The sequence below is a fragment of the Kwoniella bestiolae genome, chromosome 2 (genome assembly GCF_000512585.2).
Source record: "Kwoniella bestiolae CBS 10118 chromosome 2, complete sequence".
NCBI classification, from domain to species: Eukaryota; Fungi; Basidiomycota; class Tremellomycetes; order Tremellales; family Cryptococcaceae; genus Kwoniella; species Kwoniella bestiolae.
In genome coordinates, this window is record NC_089242.1 from 3,779,781 (window position 1) to 3,797,408 (window position 17,628).

Consider the following 17,628-nt stretch of genomic DNA (forward strand, 5'->3'; position numbering starts at 1 on the left):
GGGGACTATCAGGCGTCAGCAGCAGTGTCGCAGAACACGGCTTCCCACGAGGTATAAGTCAGATCTGACATTTTGGGCCGGCTCCCCAAACTCAAAGCGATGTCGCCTCCCTCGGTGGTGCCCAAAAAGACGGAGCCACTTGGGGTGCTCAATCCGCAGAGCAGGACCAATATAACCAGCAACATGACTCTACCTATGTAACGCCTACGAATGAAGATGGATCACACGCGGGAGCGGGGTCGTTGTACGTACAGGGAGTACCTCGCGAACAAGACTCCGAGATCAACGAGTATAACATCCCGGAAAAGTTCAGATCCGAGTCATATGCTCAGAACAGCACCCATCCCAATTGAACGAGGTGGGTTCATTGGCCGTCGGGAATCATAGTGCGGCATATGAAGTTCGGAGATTCCGATTATGATCATTAGGGGGTTTTGTTCATGGCTGGCTTATGATCTATGCAGATATACGTTCCCGCGATTGTGTATTTGTTCCGTTTTCAGCATACTCGCCAATGGACACATATATATCACGCAGGCAAGCCTTGTTCAAACTATTCAAACCGATTCTCAAAAGAGCTCGTCCATTCTGATGTCATACAATGCCGTGCTTGTTTCACCCCTCCTAATCCTTTCAGAAGCACAGTGAATGTCAAACGAAAAGAAACCCTCCCACGAAAGGAAGGTCCCCAACTATGGCTACCCACCTCGCTCGCCCACCGACACAGAGGTCTTGTCTCAAGAGGTGTATATATCAGGTCCGCAGGCTGTTCTTCACAGAACGCAAAGACCTCATGTAATTGTCTTGACAAGTCGTGCATGAAGTTATGCATCTTTAGTAGAATGCTGGAGCTGTATTCCACGCATATTGTCATGCCCCGCTGCTACACAATGTATGGGCCTTACGCTGTCCATGATACTTTCGGGATGCAATAACGCCACAGATTATGCTAGAATGCCAACACAGATAAGTTAGTATCAGAGGATGGACCGCAGGCAGAAAGTTGGTCATCACAATTATGCTTGTCCATTATACTACAGGTTTCGTACATACCTATAGAATCGGTTCGTACAAGTACACTCGAAGAAAATTCTGACAGGCTCTTACGACGCCAACAATGCGCTCAGATGAGGCTCATACGAAGACAACAATGACGCGAAACAAAGGATCCTTCCTCTAAAAGCTGGACCACCCCTCATCGTCATACTGGAAGCCCGCCCCTTATAATTCAGCTATATAGGACACCCTTGTTGGACGTGCAGATATCAGCTTGCTATAGATCATTTGAACATTTTCATTTGGACTGCCACCACTGAGCCGCGATACATAACTTATACTCAAAGTCAATATGTCTGACGAAGAAAGAGCAGGAAGATTTTCACATCGATCTGGCGGAGGATTGTAAGTCACATCGAAACGTGCTTCGCCGGTCAAAGGCAACTCCACTACGCATCGGACTGCATAAATCATATCCATGGACTTTGATAAAAGCTAAGACCCCATCAATATAGTCTCAGTAGTACGACCGGCAAAGCAATTACTGCTGCTGCGGGCTTCAGTATTGCATTAGAGGGCTGTCTCGTATATAAGTACCGAAATGCGCCACCCGCTGCTCAAGCCCAAGACTCCGAACGGGGCCTGGAGAGCGTAGCGTCAAGTTGTGAGAACCCAATCACGACAGTTACGGTTACACGAGAAACGACAAGGACGGTCACACGAGAAGCCACGGTGACGGAAACACAAACGGCTGCTTGGCAGGAGCCATCAAGCTCTTCCGATGCCAAATTATTGTCGGTTGACATGAGCTTTCAGCCTGTGAATGATGATCGAATTCCCGGAAAGTTCCTGAGGGAACCTGCTGATACTAACACTAACACTCAGAATGGCAACGATCAAGCATGATGCAGCTCGGGCAACGTTCATGCGAAAGGGTTACGCGGTTGGATTTTGAACATCTAGATAGACACATGCAAATTATGCGCGAACCATTCAATGAGCTCCTTCTCCATAACGGACGCTGATTGGCTTGTGTAGTAGACTCTCGGCTGGCCTAAGCTCTCACAATGCAAGACGGCGAGGCCTGGCAGCAGGATACAAGTTTGAGCTTGCTGATTTGGGGTCGATACTGGCGAGAGATCCGCAAATAGACGTGAAGCTGTGTATGGGAATCGACCTCGGTTTTATAGGGTATATGCATACAATGTTTCCTCTATCTGCGCCCTTCCCTAAGTATCACGTCAACACCCTTGCCGCGACACTTTGGTTAGCGCGGATGCAAAACACACCATCAAAACCCTGAAACCGGTGAAAACGGGCGTAACAGACAATAAGATAACACGCTAAATGTAAGAGGTGACGATAACAAAGAATCAGTCTATAACAGCGAAATGAAATCTCTTACTCTCGCAGTCAACAATCAGATGTGATGTAATAAGTCGAGATGCTTGGTCCTTGTCCTCGTAGTCCGGTTCGAAACCCCACCATGTCCAGCCCCAGCCCTACTCAGCGGATCGACAAGTGCGGTTATGGTTATGGTGATGGTCGGATCCTGAGATGGCCTTGCGATGACTGCTAGGTCCTCAAGCTCAACAATGGGTATGAAGCTAGGCATCCCACGTCTGTTTACAGCCTTGGCACACGTTCACTCAAAGGCATATATCCATTATCGACATTGTCCTTGGGTTCTTGGTGAGTAAACAAATCGACCAGGACTGGGAATACCAAGCCGTCTCAAACCTTTCAACATATATAGGAGCTACAATATCCATTATCTTAAAAGCTGTTATACGTCTCGCCGACATAAAGGTTGATCGGCAACATCACCATATACCTCCTTTGTACCTTGAAACATCTTGTTGAGACGGTAGTCACTTAAATCGTCATAGCTTACCCTAGCAGTCAGTCAGGTATAAAGAGGCGTAGTCACTTCAAGGCAATAGCGACTTTCCCATTCCCACTCCCATCTCATCTCACTTCATCCTGAATCCATAACATCCTATTTAATCCCACCCCCCACCCCATCACCTGAACGTCTTAATTCTACTCAGATCACAACACTCATTATAGTCTCGCTGTAGATATGTTACTCCTCTCAGCATTGGTTTCCTCGCTCATACTCGGTACTCGAGCTCAAGCCGCTCCCGCTCCTGCCAACCTTACCCGGTCTCTAGCAGGAAGAAGTGTCAATACCGGTTGGCACTACGGTCAGGAGAAGGTCAGAGGTGTCAACATCGGTGGTGTGAGTTAAAATTCTTTATCTGATATTCCTTTGATCATTACGCTCGAAACTTATTCGCGTGAACGTGGTATAGTGGCTTGTACTTGAACCATTCATCACTCCGTCATTGTTCGAGAACACCGGCAACAACGATATTGTAGATGAGTATACTTTCTCACAATACCAGGATCGAGGTGTGGCCCAAGCAGCATTGAAGAAGCATTGGGATAGTTGGATCACGGAGGATGATTTCGCTCAGATCGCTGGTACGTTCCTCTTCTCCCATATATGGCCGTCCACTGATGGCGTGCAACTTATATAGCGGCCGGTTTGAATCATGTCCGAATACCCATCGGATACTGGGCATACGACGTATCAGGCGGTGAACCGTACATCCAAGGTCAGGCTGAATTCCTCGATAAAGCTATTGGATGGGCAGGTAAACACGGTATCAAGGTTATGGTTGATCTGCATGGTGCTCCTGCTTCGCAGAATGGTTATGACAATAGTGGTCATCGGGGTAGTGCCAACTGGTAGGTTCGCTTCAGCGCATAGAATGTTGTAGACAATGGAAAAACTAAGCTCTATTTCATTCAGGGCTACCGACAATAACAACGTCGTTCGAACCAAGAATGTCATCGGTACGCTATCAAAGAAATACTCTGATCCCTCATACTTCGGTGTCGTCACCATGCTCGCTCTCTTGAACGGTATGTGCCCTTATATCGTTCCATGGTCTTGTATAGATGTCTTGATTGACTTATTTGTGTGTCACTAGAACCCGCCACATACATGAATGACCAACTCCTGCAAACCACCCGACAATACTGGAAAGACGCCTACGGAGCCGCTCGATACCCATTCGGCAACTCTGATAAATCCGGTCTCGTATTGGTCATCCACGATGGATTCCAACCTCTGAGCACTTACCAAAATTACATGACTGAACCAGAGTACGAGTCTGTTTTCATCGATACGCACAACTACCAGGTGTTCAACGACGATTTCGTAAGCTGGAACTGGGATCAACATGTTCGAGTGAGTAGTTACCCATTTCACATCTTACAATATCATCAGTACTGCAAAGTCTGTATCAATCAATGCTAAGTTTGAATGTTATTTAGGGCATCTGTGACAAAGCCAGCGGATATTCCCAATCGCCCCTTTCCCTCGTAGTTGGAGAATGGTCCCTGGCCAGTACGGATTGTGCCAAATATCTCAACGGTCGAGGTATCGGAGCAAGATACGATGGGTCTTATTCCGGTTCATCATACGTCGGTTCATGCGATGACAAGTCCAACGACGTATCAAAGTATTCCAGGTAAGTACTACTTCCGTTTCCCTCGGCTACCTCATATCACATACCAATATGAGCCAGATGAATCAGATCACTGATACACCCCGTTAATAGCGAATACAAAGAATTCCTTCGTAAATTCTACGACGTCCAAGTCCAAACCTACGAGAACAACGGCCAAGGATGGTTCCACTGGACCTGGAAGACCGAGTCAGCCGCTGACTGGTCGTACCAATCTGGTGTCCAGAACGGATACATCCCCTCTAACCCTACAGACCACAAATACTCTTATCAATCTCTTTGTGGTTAGTTCCATCTTCCAGTAGAAGTAGAAAATAGAGCATAGAAAGTAGACGGATGATGTAAAACGGACATAACGGACGGACGAACGGTTCAAAATGTACTGGACATTTTTAATAGCATAGACACTTATTCAATTTATAGATCAGACGACACGAGTATAGCGTATTGGCACCTGCTGAGATGCATATCCCTTACCCCTTCTTCACTGAGTCTTATTATTGGTGTACCATGTAAGCATCAATCGAGACAAAAGGTAAATGCATACATACATTAGTTGGGGTTTGAGATGTCAATACGGTTTAGCCACCTCCCTCTCCCTCAAGAAACCCAGTTCGTCCTCCTGCAGTTCGTCATCTTCTGGCAACTCCAGCAATCTACCCTCATCCTCCTGAGTATCGAAATACCTTTCGAAAGGTATTCGTAATCTAATTCCACGTTCCATCATAAGTTCTGACCAATCTTTCAGTTCTCGCGAGGTGTAGTGAGGTCGAAGGGATGATGAAAATGGTAAGAGGTATAGAGCTAGAAGCGATTGTCAGATTAGATCACGTTCCTTGCATAATTAAATGGGTACGCAAGGGCGACTCACGCTTACACCCTCCTAAAGAGGCTACAGCTCGATAACATAGTTGTTTGGCAGTTTGATGTCTTCCCATCAAACACTCAAACTCGATGTATAGCATCCAGAGTGCGGCGCAGTATTTCCCACTGTTGTATCGTAAGCAAATGATCTATGGGCTCAATACAACAAGATCGACTTACGTAGACGAGCTGATACCCTTGTCCAAAGCCAATCTAACCCTCTCCGCACCAGTACCACATTCATCCCAGAACGTCCTATGCGAAGAAACGGCTTCTGCCCAGATTGCCCAGAGGTGGACGACCAGTCCTCCGTTAATCGCTTGATGCGAGGTCAGTCCAGCAATGAGTCGCTGTACTCGGCCGTACACTCTTCCTCCCAATTCACCATACAGGTACAGTGAGAGGAAGGATGTGTTGTTGGGGAAAGACGCAAGAGCAAGTTCGAGCGTATCCCTTGACAAGGAGGCAGGAGCAGAGTGTCGATCGGAATGAAGATGAAGTATCTTTGTGAGTAGCTGAAGGGTCTGTTCTGCTTCACCACACGAAGGTGGAACTGAGGTAAGTTGGTTGAGTAGGAATGATCGAGCGGATTCAATACCATCGGTCAAATAGTGAAAGAGGGATTTCAGAACAAGTTGACTTGGAGAATAGGATGGTCGTAGATGTTTGTAGAACTAGAAGGGTTGTCAGCTCAGCTGAGGGTGACGGACTTTCCCCTATTATGACTCAATCAGCTTACCTGTCTTGATTTGAGCATGGAAATCGACGTAGGTGTTTGAGGTGGTCGGACCGTGTTCAAGAACTCCTCTGTGCGCGAAGGATTTGTCAGCTAGCTCTGGCGATCGACGGTTTCGACTTAGCTCACGAAGAAAGGCCTGTCCCACCCCAGCCGCTAGCACAACGACTTCCAATGCTCTAGCTTCTTCCGCATTCTCAAACTCCATCTCGGCCCATCCCGCCCATAAGTCTACTTCATCCTCAGATACCACTCCATTTGCCCGAGCACTGATGGCAGCCTGAAGAGCAGTGATATAGACAGTCCTCGCTGCTGCGATATTCCCTCTTTGTCTCTCTAAGCGAGCATATCCATCCCATAAAAGGAGGTTGTCTCGATCAGAAGCTAAGATGGATTTCGCAAATTTGATTGCTCTGAAACATGAACGTCAGCTTGTTCCGCCCATGCCTTCGGGGTGTACCTGAAAGCTCACCCTTTCACAGATACGGCAGATTCAAATGCGAAAGAAGCGAGAGTAAAAGCTGGATCAGGAACAAGTGGTCGAAGGATACTGAAGACGTTTCTGAATTCTTCCGTCAGCGATGTTCGTTTCATCCATGTGGAAAACAAATTCACCTGACCACATCAATGTCTAATGTCGCTATATCTATAGCGTCCAAATCATTGAACCAACTTCCCTTCCTTCCCAGCATGGTGTTCCTATCCTGCATCCAGCACTTAACAGGACTAGCAAATGGATTGTCCAGTCCTCTCGTTCGTTCAGGATCCATCGGTTCTCCACCGACGGTCTGCCAAGGTAATCGCTTCGTGCTCTGACGAGCTGGCCAGAATGTATTCCGTTTAGCTTGATTATACGCAAGCGTCCAATGAAGATGCGGGTCATTCGAAGCGGGTGACGAAGATGGTACGTCAGGAGGGCTGAAGGGTAATCCGAGGAAGGTGAGGAACGCGTAGATGAGCTGTAGCCGAACTTCAGGAGAGGTGACGGTGAATAAGAATGGTCGGATATCGCTGAAAAGGACCGTATGATAAGGATCATCTTCGACCTCCTCGTTGAGATCGGTCGCTCGACCGGGCAGAGAGTAAGTCGATTCCGCGTGGGTTTCAGCTTCTAACCATTTTTCGAAGGGATCTTCCGAGGTGTGCTTTTGTGGTACCGCATCTCTATTTTGAGAAGGTGAGAAAGTTGAAATATTCCTCCACCCTTTTGAACCAGATTCGCCAATACGGGCCGCTTCGGTGTCCCAGAATTCTTCGAATGCATTGAGCACCTTATCAAACGATGTACTCAGGGATGAATGGACATATGCGCCATGTAGTTGAGCAGGTTTGAAGAAAGTTCTATCGCAAGTCATGATTTAGCATAACGTCGCTAATTAGTTGATCCGCCACTCACATCTCCATGATTGCTTGAAACATCGCCAAGGATCTTTCGGAATAACCTATACTTCTCATGAGCTGATATTCCATTTCGAAGAGAAGATAAGGGAAGCTCACCAGCTTGTTTCAAAAACAAGCATGCTCTCAGAAAGAGATACACCAAATTCTCCTCCATTGCCTGCGTATCACCTGATCACACACATCAGCTTGCATGGTTCGACACCTATTCGCCAGCTGAACTCACCTTGATAATTCTCTTTGAGCCTTCCGATACATTCCTCATATACATCAACCACTTCGTCTACTCCTCCATCTCCTTTCCCAAATCCATTCCCTTCCCTCCAGGTGATATAACCCAACCAAAGATCCATCATATCCACTTGATCAATCTTTTCGCTCAATTCTCTCAAGACATTCTTCCATCGATTCGTCACCTTCTCGTTAGGCCAGAATTGCTCTGCTGCTTTGAGGTATGCCAGGTGTAATTTGGTAGAGTTGAAATTGTTTTCTTCCGCATCTAATGCTCTTGATAAGATTGACAAAGTCACTTCTGCTTCCGCTCGTGTTTTTGTCGATATCTGAGATAGCTCGGATTTGGCTGTGAGGTCAGGCGATAATCTAAGGTGGAGTTGAGAATACATGATCCATCTGTCTATATCCCTTGGATGCGATTTGAGGTACTGCTCAGTCTCGATTGTCTCTTTGCGTACTTCCTCCTCCAGTGTTGAGTATGAACCAATCGCAGCTTGTATAGCTTCCAGCTCGTAGTCCTCCTGTTCTTCAGGCTGGTGTATATCTCGGTAGGTGGGTGTATCATCCGCTCGACGGGCAGAGCGAAGACCGAAATCAACGTACGATTCAGATGGGTCGAATGCAGGTTGATCGTCCGACGGAAGGAGGAGGACACGGTGAAGGTGTTGTGATGCTGCTGATTGAGTCTGGCGGGAATTGTACCGTTGGATCTGGTAGGATAGAAAGTCAGCTAACCTTTTACCTCATCAGTGGTCAATTATAGAAGCTGAACATACATAAAGTCTGCCCATGGGAGCTACCTCTACTCCCTTTTCCGTCCTATCTCTCGAATATAATATACGAAGTCCTTCATTCAAGCCTAGGATCCGGTTTCCTATTAATGCTGGATTAGCTTACAAGGATACTAGATCATTAAAGGGTATGACATCACTCACTACCTTCTCTGTGATACCTCGGAGTACTAGTAGACGAAGTACTGCCATATCTCACAGCGTCTCTATCGCCCACAATATCAGAGAAGAAGCCCGTCGAAGGAGTCTGTTCATTTGTCAGCCACGTCAACTTTAGTCTGAAGAGCCAAGCTGAACCATGAGTATACTTACCGCATCAATCTCTTCCACCTTCACTTTCCCCACACTCTCATACCATGCAAGCCCTTCCTCTTTGGCAGCCAGCTTCTCCTCCTTTCTCTTGTCCGACCTCAGTGTTTCCATATTATCCCCTCGTATCAACTCCATAGCTTTCTCTCGCTCCTTCCTACGTTTCTCCTCCTTATACCTCGTCTCCGCTGATCTATCCCTATCACTATGCCGGTATTTATGCCCATTCCTCTCCCTACTCCTTGACCTAACCTTCCGCCGTTCCTTCTCCCTCACCCCACCCCTCTCATCCTCTCTATCTCGCTTATGTCGATCCGACCTATCTCTATCCCTCCCTTTCCTCGAATCTCTCTCCCTCTCCCTCTTGTTATCCCTAGCTCCGTCATCACTTCTATCTCTCCGCTCGTATCTCCTCTCATCGTCCGATCTTGAGCGTGATCTCCGCTTCGACCTCTTTGGCGCTTCCAATCTTGGAAAAGACCCAAAGCTAGGTACAGATGCCGAAGCGGTAGTACGGGAAGGACCAGCTTCGTTCCCAGATGAGAAGTCGGGGAAAGAGGAGAAGCTCGGAGTGGAGGTCATCTCGCACACGATCCTCTGTGGACATACAGAGTTGGTAGCGTTCTAGTGAGTTGAAGAGAATCAGAAACGAGATTGAGATGCAAAGCATGAACATATGAACGGGGTGCGCAGAGAACGAGAACGTCCTCCACTTTGGATCAAAGCACAACAACGACGGAATCAAATTTTTATATAGTAGGCAGAGGCAGAAAGATGGTACATGATCATGGGGTATATATGTATATTATATTGTACAATTTACAGTCGGAAAACACTCTCACTCCTCCCTCTATGCATGTAGACCTGATAATCTAGACGAGTAGGACAGAGTTGATACATCCGTCGTTCTCTGAAAACAGAAGAAGAAGAAGTCAGCTTAATCTTTCAAATTACACCGGAACGAATAAACAAACTAACCTGGATTGTTGGTGATTTGAGCGTATTCTGAAACCAGACATTGTCAGCTACGCGAAGTTCATTTACTCGGGCGAAGCAGCTCACTGGACCATACCACCTTTCCTCCGGTAGTTACCATACCCAATTCACTGACGTTGACTTCGAGGATTGTACCTTTTGTGAGGACACCTATGATACACCAGGTTAACGTTGTAACCGGAACTGGGGTACGACAAAGAAACCTGACTTACCGAGAGATGTGTATAATGGTGATTGAGGGTTCTTCTTCACGCCTAAGATGGGGAGTTGGAAGGTTGTTTTGAGTTCGGCTAGGAGTTGATGTGTTAGTATAGTATAATGGTCTCATGACGAGAAAGCATAGAATACTCACGATGAGTTACATTCGCTTTGGTCATACGCTATAAAAGAGTCAGTATGGGTAATCCATAAAGTCACATCAAATACTCACCAAACCCATAGGTCGGATGAATCGCTATAAATCATCGCAATCCGTCAGCTGACTATAAAGAAATTGCGGAGTGGGTGACAGCTCACCTCAAGCTTGACAGGTTTCCTCGTAAATCCCTCTCCAACGAATGTAGCCTTGTTGACCATTCTCTTCCAACTCTTTCCCTTGTGTTTACCGGTCTTGATAACTTTGAACATCTCTTCTTCGGCAATTCCTCGTACTTTGGGTAATGGTACAGAGTATTTGGCGGCCCGATCCTTTCGTCGATCTTTCACTGCTGTTGAGAGTGCTTTTGCGTCCTATTCATAACACTTGATCATCAGCGTGTTTGATTCCTTAGAGTCGGTAAATCTCATCAAAGCTGACCTTTTGACCCTCCCTATCCAAAAGATAAGTAGGTAAAGCCCCCTCCTTAACCGCACCATCATCTTTCTGTTTAACGTTCCTCTCATCATGCGCTTTGAGGGTCTTCTTCATCTGTACCTTCTCTGCATGTCGCTTAGCATGATGCAGCTTGGCTTTATGACCGAAGATCTTCTGAGCATCCGCAGATGCTTTGTGCGCTTCTCTTGCTGTTCTCTTTCGTCTATAGTGATTCGGAGTCAGTAAAATCCATCATGCCCATGAGGTAGTTTGGAGGATAGGTTAAGATGGAAGGGAGAAAGAACACCCACTTCCTCTCCTCGTAATCCATTCGACGACCATGTCGCTTACGGTGCTCTTCCATATATTCGTTCTGCGAATGATCGTAGGGTCAGTTGGATCTTCCGTGGAGGTGTACACGTGAGAGCAGGAGATAACTGACTTGAGGCTAGGGGGGAAATGACATCGGTCAGCTATAATCGTTCTCCCTAGTGCAGATCAAGATACGTACCATATTGTCTTATCTTCTTGTGTGTCTGCGTATTATAGAGTAAGATGTATATGTATAAGGACAACAACTAGATGGATGAATGCAAGATGATGAAGATATATGAATGTACGGTGGCCAAGCACCACCAAGTGGAGGGAGTGAGGGTGAATTCACTGTTTTTCTGATTTTTTCAAAATTTCAGTTCCTACCCGCGTGTGAGATTTGTATGGTGGGATATTGGGTTCCACTGTAAACTTTTATTCTACTATCATCAAACCGACCTTGCATTTTACTCATATTCCTAGACGAAGAGCACCTCAAGATGGGTCTATCAGAGCGTAAAGTGAAGCGTGAGTGTATGTCCCTCCTCAATATCGGATACACCAGCAACATTCCACTGACAGTCATTGACCCCGCAGAGAAAATCGGTCTGGATCCCCGTAATCTAACATGGTCAGACGACAAGTCCCGATTCTCCTACAAACACATGACGGCGTTAGGATGGGACTCGACCGGAGGCTTGGGTGCATCGGGAGATGGGAATCCCAACCATATCGCGGTGATTAGGAAATCCGATAACGGAGGTATAGGTATGGACCGGGCAAGGAAGGATGGGTCAGATATGGCTGCTGGAGCGGGTCAGGCTGGAAGGGGATTAGAGGATGTATTGAAGAGAATAGCTGCGGCTAGTGCTTCTCCTTCTCCCTCGCCTGGACCCGAGGCTGCACCTGCGCCTGCCCAGGAGGAGAATAAGGTGATTAGGAATAGGATTGCGTGAGTTCAGCTCTCCATTCGGCTACATGATTTACCATTGAAGGATCTAGCTGATTTGGTTGTGATAGGTCAAGGCAGAGACATCTGAATTCCAAACGGATGGCATCTCAATCGCCAGCAGCCTTAGCTGAAATATTGGGTGTACCTGTCTCATCATTGCCCTCAACTTCATCTCCCTCATCCTCAGCTCCGTCTACCCCTCAGCCTTCTATGTCGACACCTAATCCCGAATCAGGCGATACCACGGACGAACGAACAGCCGATGAAACAGTAACGAAATCCACTTTATCCGTATCAGACTACTTCCGCCAGAAGATGCGAGAGAAAATGGCCGCTCGTCAGGCTGCTGCTGGTCCTTCAGGAGGGGAAGTAAAGATCGATGATTTACCTTCGAGCAGTCTTGAACATCTGTCCAATAATGCTTCGTCGTCTAGTAAACCGGTTGGAGGAACAGCATGGGAGGGTGAGAAGATGCAATTTGAGGAGAAGGAAGTGGAGTTCGATCCTTCCTCTGGACCTGTTGATGAGGACCAGCCTCGATCGCAGGAAAAGGAGAAGAAAAACAAGAAGGATAAGAAGGATAAGAAATCGAAGAAAGATAAATCTGGTACTTCAACGCCGATAGCGGGAACAGGAGAAGGAGAAGACCCGATACATGTTGCTGCTGAGCATTTGCACGAATTTGAACATGCTGGTGAGAATGATAAGGAGAAGAAAAGAAGGGAGAAGGAGGAGAAGAAACGTAGGAAGGAGGAGAAAAAGGCTGAGAAAGTGGAGGTAGAGAAGGGTAAGGGTAAGGAGAAGAAACGGAAGCGGGATGACGAGGTGGAAGATGCGGTAACTAAGAAAGAGAAGAAAGATAAGAAGGACAAGGACAAGGCCGAGAAGAAGGAGGAGAAGGAAAAGAAGGAGAAAAGTTCATCTTAGTGCCGCTAATCAAAGATCTAATTTCTTGTGCGAACCCATTTTCCATTTAGAGCTGCTTTCACTAATCATTCCATATCATTCCATTCAATCATGTTGTTCCAATAATCATTCTGCTCTGCTGTGTAGATACTTTCCTATGGAGGGTGGTTTTGGGTTCAGAAATCTATGCATCTGTTATATACTACATCGTATCCAACATATCTGACGAATTCAAACAGAGTGAAAGCAATCTTAAACGTAATTCATCTGACAAGTCTGCGCGGTCTCATCATACCATGAAGATGCCATCCTGTCTGCTTGAAACTTCCAAGTATCCGTGTATCGTATCACAGTAGTCGCAATCAATGTACTCGATAACGATCAGTCTCTACGGGATCTGAATCCTCGGTACCATCCTCAAGCTATGTGAGAAAGAGACTTCTGGCGATCCTTATCAATTGACCTCTGGCAAGATCATCAACAGATTGGCAAAGGGTCTTAGTACAACGAGTTTCATGAATGATGGGAAAATCTCGTTGAGGCAACGATACTCCGCTGTAAATTGAATGATTTTGGATCTTGCACTTCGCAGATGAGCGCATCGAGGTCTGTGAACTGATTGCACCATTGTGAATCTGCTTGGCGCATCTGATCCGGATCGATATCTCTGAGACCATTATTTGATCAGGATCAGGCGGAAGGTTGACAGTACAGCTCTGAGTACATGATGCCGACTGTTGAATTGTGAGGGTCAGACAACGGTTGGATTCGGAGGATGTTGGTCCTTCACTTTGCTGATACAAGTCTTCTCGAATCAAAATATGCTGTACAATTCTCTACAATTGAATCAATCTCAACATTGCAGCATAAGATGGCGTCGGCTCCCATTAACCTCTTGTCTGGCCTTGTACCATCAGTTCAGTGTAGCTATGCAACCGACTCACCTGGTGTGAATAGCCACTGCAGCATGCATGAGATGATGCCACATTATCTCATATGCATCCAACCAATGCATTTATCAAACCACATTGCCACTTTCGGTCATCTCGGCAAGATGCATGCAACCCAAAGGATCCAAGAAAGGGTTGATGATGCTTAAACCGGCAACACGGATCACGTCCAAAGGTATTTACTCGTTGATGAAACGTTGATCGATCGTCTACACACAGATCAGATCAATCAATCTAATGTTTATCCGGATCCGGCGATTACGGAGAATAAAGTGGCATGACCTCGTTCGCAGCGCACACAACCACGACCACCATCATCCCCACTCTGAGAAACGACCTTTCCTTCATCCAAAGGTGGATGAACAAAACGGATAGACCGATTCGCCACTACATTCTATATTGACAATGACTTTTTTCACGATGCATGCTCGACTCGTTCCTTGTATGGAATGAATTTGGTGTCTCCGTCAACGAAACACAATTTTTTCGTCTTCCTCGTCTTCTAGGCCTAGATCTGGTTATACAAGCTTATGCAAATCCCGTCTAGGGTGAACAAGGACCATGATACCTTGATCTGGGGATGTTGAACCTTGTAACATGAATAGTGGGGAGTACCCAAACGTCGTGAGGCCCTTCCACGTCGTTGGACAGGTTCGGTGGAGGTCCAAGAGCATTTTGGAGTCCAGAGCTCAGGTTCAAAGGTATCAGGGACACATTTTCACTAGAGTTTGAGCGGTGCTTTGACCTCGTTCATTAGGAAAGACCTAGAAACCTTAGGGAAGATCGTAATTCCCCAGGGAAACGGAATTTGTTATAAACAATTAGGATGTCATAGACCTCGTTCCCATAGAACCTCGCGCCACCTTCGGACAAGTTCTAACGGCGTTTTGGGTACGTAGACTAGGCTAAACGAAAAGATTTTATCCCAAAATAATAAGCTATTAAATTATTTTATCCCAAAAATTGAATGATACCCAGAGAGAACATATACTCCACAATCCATTACCGTTTCGTTCCCCCTTTCCTCTCTCTTTTCTTTCTTTCTCTTCTTCACCTTCTAAAAAGAGTCTTACCTCTATCACTCTCCTTACATCCTTACACAAAACAAATGTGAGTAAAGGTGTTCTTTTCGTTATGGTCTTGGTGTTCGTGGAAGCGGGCGTGGTGGAAGAACGAAGGAGGAGGTGCGGAAGTGGAACTGGGGAGGTGGACCTGGTGGCGGAGGCATGATTGCTTGTTAGCTTCTATCCCTTCTCCCATCCTACTCTTGTCTCCTGTCTACTGCTCTCTATCTAGCTGCGTGCTCCTAGAGCCCAGGCGATGCAGAGTGGCGAGAAGGAAACCTCTTAATCTTAGACTCCTTTGTCCATGACCTTTACACGATTTGCCTCCTTTTCTAACGTTATCTCTCTTTTGCAGAAAAAAAATCCAAAATGGGTAAAGACAAGTTACACGTCAACGTCGTCGTTATCGGACACGTAGATTCCGGTAAATCCACCACCACTGGTCACTTGATCTACAAGTGTGGTGGTATCGACAAGCGAACCATCGAGAAGTTCGAAAAGGAAGCTGCTGAGTTGGGTAAATGTGAGTATAGCCTTTCGTCTCAACCAGTCTTTCATCGCTGACCCCATCCCTCAGCCTCCTTCAAGTACGCTTGGGTTTTGGACAAACTTAAGGCCGAGCGAGAGAGAGGTATCACCATCGATATCGCTCTTTGGAAATTCGAGACCCCTAAGTACCAAGTCACCGTTATCGATGCTCCTGGTCACAGAGATTTCATCAAGAACATGATTACCGGTACCTCCCAAGCCGATTGTGCCATTCTTATCATCGCCACCGGTGTCGGTGAATTCGAAGCTGGTATCTCCAAGGAAGGTCAAACCCGAGAGCACGCTCTTCTCGCCTTCACTCTCGGTGTCAGACAACTCATTGTTGCCTGTAACAAGATGGACACCTGTAAATACTCCGAAGACCGATTCAACGAAATCGTCAAGGAAGCTTCCGGTTTCATCAAGAAGGTCGGTTACAACCCCAAGGCTGTTGCCTTCGTCCCCATCTCCGGATGGCACGGTGACAACATGTTGGAGGAGTCCACCAAGTGAGTGAAATTTTTACATCTGCCACGCGTCGATCATCGAGTGTGGCACTTTTCAAATTTTCGAACCTTTACTGATACTCAACCTTTCAACAGCATGTCCTGGTACAAGGGATGGGTTAAGGAAACCAAGGCCGGTCAAGTCAAGGGTAAGACCCTCCTCGACGCCATCGACGCCATCGAGCCCCCTACCCGACCCACCGACAAGCCCCTCCGACTTCCTCTCCAAGATGTCTACAAGATCGGTGGTATCGGTACGGTGCCCGTCGGTCGAGTCGAGACCGGTGTCATCAAGGCTGGTATGGTCGTTACCTTCGCTCCTTCTAACGTTACTACCGAAGTCAAGAGTGTAGAAAGTGCGGCATAATTTCTCTTTAATATCTTGCCCATCGCTGACAACTATTTTTAGTGCACCACGAGCAAATCCCTGAGGGTCTTCCAGGTGAGTCGAATCTTCAAAAAGAAAAACAATACAAACTGCTTTTTACTTTTTTCCTCTTCCAATCTTTAAAACCCGTTGACTCTTGCTAATATCTCTTCCTCATGTAGGAGACAACGTCGGTTTCAACGTCAAGAACGTTTCGAAAGTATCTATTTCCTCTTAGTCGAAACACACATCACAAATTTGAGATTTTCTCCCCCCCAACAACTCCCTTCCATTCTCATTCGGACTAATACTAACTTGATATTCTCTTCTTTCTAACAGCATCAAGGACATTAGGCGAGGAAACGTGTGCGGGTTGGTATCGTTTTCGTCTCCCTTGCTGTTGCTAACCACGCTGATTCAATAAATTTTGATTTTTTAAATCTTAGTGACACCAAGCAAGACCCCCCCAAGGAGGCTGCTTCCTTCAACGCCCAAGTCATTGTTCTTAACCACCCTGGTCAAATCGGTGCTGGTTACACTCCTGTCTTGGATTGTCACACTGGTGAGTCTCAGCTTATCTGCCACTAGATCGCCCCCAAGCTGACATTGTATCGTTCAGCCCACATCGCCTGTAAATTCTCCGAGCTTATCGAGAAGATTGACCGACGAACTGGTAAGGTCATGGAGGCCAACCCTAAGTTCGTCAAGTCCGGTGATGCCGCCATCGTGAAAGTGAGCTTGACCTTTCCATCTGCCTGCTCATCATCGTGCTGACTCAAACAAATTATAGCTCGTTTCCCAAAAGCCCATTTGTGTCGAGTCTTACACTGAGTACCCCCCTCTCGGTCGATTCGCTGTCCGAGACATGAGACAAACCGTTGCTGTCGGAGTTATCAAGTCTGTAGAGGTAAATTCAGTGTTCTTTTCATCATCTTCTCCCAGACATCGTCGCTGACTTTTCAATTTTTCTCTTACCATAGAAAACCGACGGTAAAGGGTGAGTAAAACCTTCATCTGCTTAGTTTTATCATACTGACGTTCGTCCTTTTCTCTCCAAAAGTGGTAAGGTCACTAAGGGTAAGTACAAGCTATTCCCCATCATCTTCACACCCCTCATCACCACCACTTCATCCTTCATCGCCATCAAGACCCGCAAGAAGGAATTTCAACTGACTTGTCCTTTTTCTTTCCTTAAGCCGCTGAAAAGGCCGGTGCCAAGAAGAAGTAAACGGTTCCCTCGATCTGATCACTGGGATCTCAGTTTCTCTTTCTTATATAGTCTCAATCGTTCCGTACAGTTCATCATGCACATTGGTCGATGAAGAGTCGATAATTGGTTAAAATAAGGTCGAGAGATGTTTTGCCACTAACCACATAGCACTAATCC

The 17,628-nt window shown here is 46.5% G+C and overlaps 6 protein-coding genes across 6 annotated transcripts; 4 read left to right on the forward strand and 2 right to left on the reverse strand.

The window, feature by feature from the left end:
- Positions 1-1,348: 1,348 nt before the first annotated feature.
- On the forward strand, positions 1,349-1,902 carry I302_104563 (uncharacterized protein; the record flags this gene model as incomplete). The annotated part of the gene is made up of 2 exons (XM_019189918.1): positions 1,349-1,401; positions 1,512-1,902. 2 exons carry the CDS (start codon positions 1,349-1,351, stop codon positions 1,900-1,902), a joined length of 444 nt encoding a protein of 147 aa, XP_019049480.1.
- Positions 1,903-3,079: 1,177 nt separating this feature from the next.
- Positions 3,080-4,824, forward strand: I302_104564 (uncharacterized protein; the record flags this gene model as incomplete). The annotated part of the gene is made up of 7 exons (XM_019189919.1): positions 3,080-3,238; positions 3,312-3,483; positions 3,540-3,750; positions 3,815-3,927; positions 3,996-4,255; positions 4,342-4,538; positions 4,629-4,824. 7 exons carry the CDS (start codon positions 3,080-3,082, stop codon positions 4,822-4,824), a joined length of 1,308 nt encoding a protein of 435 aa, XP_019049481.1.
- A 282-nt stretch (positions 4,825-5,106) lies between these two features.
- On the reverse strand, positions 5,107-9,449 carry I302_104565 (uncharacterized protein; the record flags this gene model as incomplete). Its single annotated transcript, XM_019189920.1, has 13 exons — positions 5,107-5,339; positions 5,407-5,525; positions 5,580-6,073; positions 6,139-6,206; positions 6,265-6,548; positions 6,608-6,697; positions 6,751-7,476; positions 7,532-7,577; positions 7,633-7,704; positions 7,760-8,477; positions 8,544-8,641; positions 8,703-8,805; positions 8,871-9,449. The coding sequence occupies 13 exons, from the start codon at positions 9,447-9,449 to the stop codon at positions 5,107-5,109; spliced, it is 3,630 nt and encodes a 1,209-aa protein (XP_019049482.1).
- Positions 9,450-9,739: 290 nt separating this feature from the next.
- On the reverse strand, positions 9,740-11,020 carry I302_104566 (ribosome biogenesis protein NSA2; the record flags this gene model as incomplete). The annotated part of the gene is made up of 9 exons (XM_019189921.1): positions 9,740-9,777; positions 9,846-9,872; positions 9,930-10,013; positions 10,076-10,153; positions 10,216-10,243; positions 10,294-10,317; positions 10,380-10,592; positions 10,660-10,879; positions 10,968-11,020. The coding sequence occupies 9 exons, from the start codon at positions 11,018-11,020 to the stop codon at positions 9,740-9,742; spliced, it is 765 nt and encodes a 254-aa protein (XP_019049483.1).
- Positions 11,021-11,468: 448 nt separating this feature from the next.
- I302_104567 (uncharacterized protein) lies at positions 11,469-12,847 on the forward strand (the record flags this gene model as incomplete). Its single annotated transcript, XM_019189922.1, has 3 exons — positions 11,469-11,496; positions 11,566-11,920; positions 11,989-12,847. The coding sequence occupies 3 exons, from the start codon at positions 11,469-11,471 to the stop codon at positions 12,845-12,847; spliced, it is 1,242 nt and encodes a 413-aa protein (XP_019049484.1).
- A 2,362-nt stretch (positions 12,848-15,209) lies between these two features.
- Positions 15,210-17,469, forward strand: I302_104568 (elongation factor 1-alpha; the record flags this gene model as incomplete). The annotated part of the gene is made up of 12 exons (XM_065869907.1): positions 15,210-15,363; positions 15,418-15,877; positions 15,971-16,230; positions 16,284-16,316; positions 16,424-16,478; positions 16,581-16,613; positions 16,688-16,803; positions 16,861-16,973; positions 17,032-17,148; positions 17,222-17,238; positions 17,302-17,318; positions 17,438-17,469. The coding sequence occupies 12 exons, from the start codon at positions 15,210-15,212 to the stop codon at positions 17,467-17,469; spliced, it is 1,407 nt and encodes a 468-aa protein (XP_065725979.1).
- Between the last annotated feature and the right edge of the window lie 159 nt (positions 17,470-17,628).